This window comes from Cetorhinus maximus, unplaced genomic scaffold (assembly GCF_964194155.1).
Source record: "Cetorhinus maximus unplaced genomic scaffold, sCetMax3.hap1.1 HAP1_SCAFFOLD_2878, whole genome shotgun sequence".
Lineage (NCBI taxonomy): Eukaryota > Metazoa > Chordata > Chondrichthyes > Lamniformes > Cetorhinidae > Cetorhinus > Cetorhinus maximus.
Genome location: NW_027598809.1, coordinates 24,446 through 31,663, shown reverse-complemented (window position 1 = coordinate 31,663; position 7,218 = coordinate 24,446). Strand labels below are relative to the sequence as shown.

The 7,218-nt window shown below is 61.1% G+C and overlaps 1 protein-coding gene across 1 annotated transcript in view; it reads left to right on the top strand.

Moving 5' to 3' along the window:
- Window positions 1-479: 479 nt before the first annotated feature.
- LOC144677681 (uncharacterized) overlaps window positions 480-7,218 on the top strand; it is a gene marked incomplete at its 3' end in the record, with an annotated part of 30,796 nt that continues 24,057 nt past the window's right edge. The window contains exons 1-3 of the mRNA XM_078537715.1: window positions 480-583; window positions 3,256-3,292; window positions 5,226-5,354. Coding sequence (XP_078393841.1) covers window positions 528-583; window positions 3,256-3,292; window positions 5,226-5,354 — 222 coding nt within the window. The remainder of the gene's footprint in view (window positions 584-3,255; window positions 3,293-5,225; window positions 5,355-7,218) is intronic.

Genomic DNA, 7,218 nt, shown 5'->3' with positions numbered 1-7,218 from the left:
CCTCCGACAGTGCGGCGCTCCCTCAGCGCTGACCCTCCGACAGTGCGGCGCTCCCTCAGCGCTGACCCTCCGACGGTGCGGCGCTCCCTCAGCACTGACCCTCCAACAGTGCGGCGCTCCCTCAGCACTGACCCTCCGACAGTGCGGCGCTCCCTCAGCGCTGACCCTCCGACAGTGCGGCGCTCCCTCAGCCCTGACCCTCCGACAGTGCGGCGCTCCCTCAGCACTGACCCTCCGACAGTGCGGCGCTCCCTCAGCACTGACCCTCTGACAGTGCGGCGCTCCCTCAGCGCTGACCCTCTGACAGTGCGGCACTCCCTCAGCGCCGAACTGTCACTAACCCACAGGAGCGCGACCCAGTGGGTAGCGTCGGGGGGGTATTGGAGATGTGGTAGGTCGGGGATGGCGGGGGAATGGGGAAGTGATTGGCCTGTCACGTGAGCCGTTGTCGCCAGCCGTTCTGACCTTGCCGCCTTATGCGTTGACGCAGGTGCTGTGAAGACTGCCAGCAATGGGTGCCAGGGGTGATGTTCGGGGCACAGAAGAGGCGATTCAAGTTCTACTGCGCGGAATGCAGAGGCAAGTATTCCGGACGCGCGGCACTCTCACCCGCTCACCACCCCCGCCACCCACCACTACGAACCCCCTCCCCCACCCCCACCCCCCATTCCCGGCTCCGGACTCGGCCCTGACTGGGTTGCGTTTGGAGTTCGCACATCCCTCCCGCCCTGCCCCCACCCCAAATCCCCCCCCACCTCCCCCCCCCCACAACAGGGGAACCAGGCAGTCTTCAGAGCTCCCTCCGCCTTCCAGCTTTTTTTTCTACAATACTCTTTGATGGTGGGGGGGGTGCGGGGGTATTTGTGAAACATCCTTTCCAAGCCCACCTTGTCGAGACTGTTCAGGGTCTCGGGTACTTCAATCGAATCACCCCCCCTCACTCTTCCAAACTCCAGTGGAAACAAGCCCAGTCTGTCCCAACCTTTCCTCATCCAGACAACCCACTCATTCCAGGTCTCAACCTAGTAAACCTCCTCCGAACTGCCTCCAACGCCTTTGCATCCTTCCTTAAATGAGACCGAAACTGCGCACAGTATTCGAGGTGCGATCTCACCACTGCCCTGTACAACTGAAGCACAACATCCTTACTTTTATGTTCAATTCCTCTCGTAAGGATAGCGTCCCATTAGCCTTCTTAATTACCTGCAAACTAACTTTTTGTGACTCATGCACTAGGACACCCAGATCCCTCTGCACCTGGGAATTCTCCAGAGCAGTCGCTCTCCGTTTAAGTCATACTCTACTTTTTTATTCTTCCTGCTAAAGTGACCCGTGTTATACTCCATCTGTCACATTTTTTGCCCTCTCACTCGACATATCGAATCCACCTGCAAGCCCCTTATGTCTTCTTCACAACATACTTTCCTACCTATCTTTGTAACATCTGCACATTTAGCTACCATGCCTTCGCTCCCCTTACCTAAGTCATTGATGTAAATTGTAAACAGTTGAGACCCTTGCGGGATCCACTGGTCACATCCTGCTAATCAGGAAAAGACCCATTTATACATACTCTCTGTTTTCTGCCAGACAGACAATCTTCTATCCAGGCTAATATGTTACCCCCTACACCATGAGCTTTTATTTTCTTCAATAACCTTCGAAATGTCACCTTATCAAATGCCTTCGGATAGATCAGCGCTGACCCTCCGACAGTGCAGTGCTCCCTCAGTACTGACCCTCCGACAGTGCGGTGCTCCCTCAGTACTGACCCTCCGACAGTGCGGCGCTCCCTCAGTACTGACCCTCCGACAGTGCGGCGCTCCCTCAGTACTGACCCTCCGACAGTGCGGCGCTCCCTCAGTACTGACCCTCCGACAGTGCGGCGCTCCCTCAGCACTGACCCTCCGACAGTGCGGCGCTCCCTCAGCACTGACCCTCCGACAGCGCGGCGCTCCCTCAGCACTGACCCTCCGACAGCGCGGCGCTCCCTCAGCACTGACGCTCCGACAGTGCGGCGCTCCCTCAGCACTGACCCTCCGACAGTGCGGCGCTCCCTCAGCACCGACCCTCCGACAGTGCGGCGCTCCCTCAGCACTGACCCTCCGACAGTGTGGCGCTCCCTCAGCACTGACCCTCCCACAGTGCGGCGCTCCCTCAGCGCTGACCCTCCGACAGTGCGGCGCTCCCTCAGCACTGACCCTCCGACAGCGCGGCGCTCCCTCAGCACTGACACTCCGACAGTGCGGCGCTCCCTCAGCACTGACCCTCCGACAGCGCGGCGCTCCCTCAGCACTGACCCTCCGACAGTGCGGCGCTCCCTCAGCACTGACCCTCCGACAGTGCGGCGCTCCCTCAGCACTGACCCTCCGACAGTGCGGCGCTCCCTCAGCACTGACCCTCCGACAGCGCGGCACTCCCTCAGCACTGACCCTCCGACAGTGCGGCGCTCCCTCAGCACTGACCCTCTGACAGCGCCGCGCTCCCTCAGCACTGACCCTCCAACAGTGAGGCGCTCCCTCAGCACTGACCCTCCGACAGTGCGGCGCTCCCTCAGCACTGACCCTCCGCCAGTGCGGTGCTCCCTCAGCGCTGACCCTCCGACAGTGCGGCGCTCCCTCAGCGCTGACCCTCCGACAGTGCGGCGCTCCCTCAGCACTGACCCTCCGACAGTGCGGAGCTCCTTTAGTCCTGCTACTGAGGGTGGGTTTGTGGGTGGGATAGTAGGTCTGGAGGACGTGGATTGAGCCCCCTGGGGTGAGGCCTCGAACTTCAGACTTTCCAACAACGATGGGGAGGGTGAGACCCGCAAAGCCACAGCTGGGACGATGGTCAGGTACCCTGCGGCACACAGCCTGGGGCACGGCATGCGGGACAGTGCAACAAGACCCTGTAGGTCAAGGTGCTGCACGGGGGTCGGGGGAGCTGGGAGCGACACTTGTCCGGAAACACCCGGTAAAGGCGAGCGAGGCTGACCTTCTGCCATGCAGCGTGGTGGTTTCATCCTGGGCCCCTTGCACGGCCAGACAGAGCGGGGAGCCTTCAAGCTGTTGCCCTGCGGCGCTCATGAGCTGCGAGTCCCAGTTGGCTTGACTGCTTACGTCAAGTCTCAAGTCTGACGGCGCGTGTGGCATTGAAGCTGAATCAGCCGACCGTGGCCTGTCTCTCTCTGTGTCACTTATATTTACCGCTCTCTTTTCTCGCCCTTCTGTTCTTCCCCCCCCACTCCCCCTCCCCTCCACCACCACCAGCGAGGCGACGGGAGCTCGGGAGGAAGCTGAACTACTACAAGGTGAGACCACGTGTTGCACCTCGGACTCTTTGTGGAGGGGAAGGTTGGGGGGAGGGTGAGGGTGGGTGCCCAGACTCTGGACTTAAACCTGGATAATGCTCAGTTCTCTCGCTCTCCCCACTGGGCTCGATTTGCCGGAGTACGGGGTGCAGAGGGCTTTCGGACTGCAGGATGGGTGGGGCCTGTGGGGTGGGGGGCGCTGTTGACCTGCTCTCCTGCCAACAAGCTCTTCTGAAGGGTGTGCTGCCCTCTCCTCAGCACCCCCCTGCCCTCCAACCCCTACCCTGCAACCCCTGCCCTCCAATCCCTGCCCTCCAATCCCTGCCCTCCAACCCCTGCCCTCCAACGCCTGCCCTCCAACCCCTGCCCTCTAACCCCTGCCCTCCAACCCCTGCCCTCCAACCCCTGCCCTCTAACCCCTGCCCTCCAACCCCTGCCCTCCAACCCCTCCGCACTGCATCAATGTGCAGTCCATGTCCAAATGCAGCAAGACCTGGACAATATCCAGGCTTGGGCTGACAAGTGGCAAGTAACATTCGCGCCACACAAGTGCCAGGCAATGACCATCTCCAACAAGAGAGAATCTAACCATCGCCTCATGACGTTCAATGGCATTACCATCACTGAATCCCCCACTGTCAACATCCTGGGGGTTACCATTGACCAGAAACTGAACTGGACCAGCCAGATAAATACTGTGGCTACAAGAGCAGGTCAGGGACTGGGAATCCTGCAGAGAGTAACTCACCTCCTGACTCCCCAAAGCCTGTCCACCATCTACAAGGCACAAGTCAGGAGTGTGATGGGATACTCCCCACTTGCCTGGATGAGTGCAGCTCCCACAACACTCGAGAAACTCGACACCGTCCAGGACAAAGCAGCCTCGCTCGATCGGCACCCCATCCACAAACATTCACTCCCTCCACCACCGACGCACAGGGGCAGCAGTGTGTGTGTACCATCTACAAGATGCACTGCAGCAACTCGCCAAGGCTCCTTCGACAGCGCCGCCCAAACCCACGACCTCTACCACCTAGAAGGACAAGGGCAGCAGACACATGGGGAACACCACCACCTGCAAGTTCCCCCTCCGAGCCACTCACCATCCCGACTTGGAAATATATCCGCCGTTCCTTCACTGTCGCTGGGTCAAAATCCTGGAACTCCCTCCCTAACAGCGCGGTGGGTGTACCTACACCACACGGGGACTGCAGCGGCTCAAGTTGGTGGCTCAACACCACCTTCTCAAGGGGGCAATTAGGGATGGACAACAAATGCTGGGCCCGGCCAGCGACCCCCGCATCCCAACGAAGAATAAAAGAAACTGGTGGCAGGCGAATTGGGGGAACCTCCCTAGAAAAATGGAGCGCCAACCAGCTATTTGGATGCAGTGGGCATCGTGGCTGGACCTGACCTCCCCCCCCATCCCCCGACTCCCTCCCGCCTTCCACCCCACCTACTGTGAAGTGGGGGGAGCTGGAGCTGATACCTGACGGCGGGACCGAGATAGGGAACTCTTTGCCTCCGTTCTCGCTGCTTAAGTCGGGACAGAGCTGGAGCTGGTGGGTTTGCAGGGATGCTGTTGGGGTGCCGAATGGTGAGGGAGAAATGGGGGAGTGGGGAGGTGGTGGTGGGGGGTAGGGATGCGGTGGAGTCGAGACGGGGGAAGGGAAGCGGTGAGCCAACCAGTTGCCCTTGGCCGGAGGTGAGAATACGAGGCTCCCGGGTGTGTGTGGCCCCGGGCGGAGTTGGGGGGGGTGGGGTTCAGCCTCCGGGGGGGGGGTGGGGGGAGGCTGCAAGTCCGTCGAGCGAGAGGGCGGGGGTCAGAGGGAGGCCTTGAGTGTACCCGGGGGGTGGGGGGCCGAGCCCTGAGTTGGAATTCACTGTCGTCCTTTTTATCCCGCCTGCTGCCCCCACCTCCCCTCCCGCACAGCGATTTGGCTGCGGAGAGTGCGAAGGCTGCGGGTTGGTCGAGGACTGCGGCGTTTGCCGGGGCTGCCTGGTCAGAAACTCGGAGCCCACAAAGAACTGGAAGTGCGTGAAGAGGCGGTGCCAAAAGCTGGTGAGAGGCGCGGATCGCCACGCGAACCCCACTCCCCTCCCCCCCCTCCCCCTTTCCCCCCAACCAGCCCTTACCCCCGCAACTCAGAACTGACCCTCCCCGATCGCCCTCCCTTCGTCACTCTGGACAGTACATCTCAGCACTCGCCCCCCAATCCTCCACACACCCCCGCCATCGCTCCCCTACCACAGCAGCACCCTCCCCATCACCCCTCGCGTGAACACACTGCGGAGGTGACACCGGCAGGGCAGTGATGGGTCGCTTGCCTCCCCACTGCTGCTGCTTCTCCCCCCACCCCCCCGGTGGGGTCGGGGAGCACACTCGTGAACTCTGACCTCACCTCGCCCACACACTCTGACCTGCCACCTATTGCCCCTCAATCAACACGCCGCCAAACTGCTTCAGTCCCCGGCAAAGGCCGGGAGCGGTGAGGCAGGGACAAAGGGATCGCAGAGAAATGCCCTGAGCGTTGCCACCCACGCCCGCCACCTGGACGGGAATGGTAACTGTAAATGCACAACCAGAGCGGGCTGGCCAGGTCCGAACCAATCTGTGTGTCCAATCCCGCCTCCCCACCCCCTCAGTGCTGAGGGAGCGCCTCATTGTGGGAGGGTCAGTGATGAGGGAGTGCCGCACTGTCGGAGGCTGAGTGCTGAGGGAGCGCCGCACTGTCAGAGGGTCAGTGCTGAGGGAGCGCTGCACTGTCGGAGGGTCAGTGCTGAGGGAGGGCCGCACTGTCGGAGGGTCAGTGCTGAGGGAGCGCCGCACTGTCGGAGGGTCAGTGCTGAGGGAGTGCTGCACTGTCGGAGGGTCAGTGCTGAGGGAGCGCCGCACTGTTGGAAGATCAGTGCTGAGGGAGGTCGCACTGTCGGAGGGTCAGTACTGAGGGAGCGCTGCACTGTCGGAGGGTCAGTGCTGAGGGAGTGCTGCACTGTCGGAGGGTCAGTGCTGAGGGAGCGCCACACTGTCGGAGAGTCAGTGATGAGGGAGCGACGCACTGTCGGAGGGTCAGTGCTGAGGGAGCGCGGCACTGTCGGAGGGTCAGTGATGAGGGAGCGACGCACTGTCGGAGGGTCAGTGCTGAGGGAGGGCCGCACTGTGGGAGGGTCAGTGCTGAGGAAGCGCCGCACTGTGGGAGGGTCAGTGCTGAGGGAGCGCCGCACTGTCAGAGGGTCAGTGCTGTGGGAGCGCCGCACTGTGGGAGGGTCAGTGCTGAGGGAGCGCCGCACTGTCGGAGGGTCAGTGCTGAGGGAGCGCCGCACTGTCGGAGGGTCAGTGCTGAGGGAGCGCCGCACTGTCGGAGGGTCAGTGCTGAGGGAGCGCCGCACTGTCGGAGGGTCAGTGCTGAGGGAGCGCCGCACTGTCGGAGGGTCAGCGCTGAGGGAGCCCTGCTCTAAGTGAGAGATGAAATCTGATGCTACCCACCACCATCGTCCATGTCAGGTGAATGTGAAATTTCCCAGGGCCCTAACTGGACGAGGAGCAGAGGGGAAGTTCTTCCCGTTTAGTTGAGGCCAACAGTTATTCCCCTAACTACAGCACTCAAAAACCAATCACCTGGGTCATTATCATGTTGCTGATGTGGGATCTTGCTGTGCCTGAATTGGCTCCATCTGTCTGCCATCATAAACTAATTACACCTCAAATAAAAATCATTCCTTTGGTCTGGAGTGAATAACGATTTCCCATTAGCATGAAAAGCATTGGAGGAATGCAAGATCCATCTCTCTCCGCGTCTCTCTCTCTCCCCCCGTCTCTCTCTCTCTCTCTGCGTCTCTCTCTCTCCGCGTCTCTCTCTCCCCGCGTCTCTCTCTCACCGTGTCTCTCTCTCCGCGTCTCTCTCTCTCTCTCTCTCTGCGTCTCT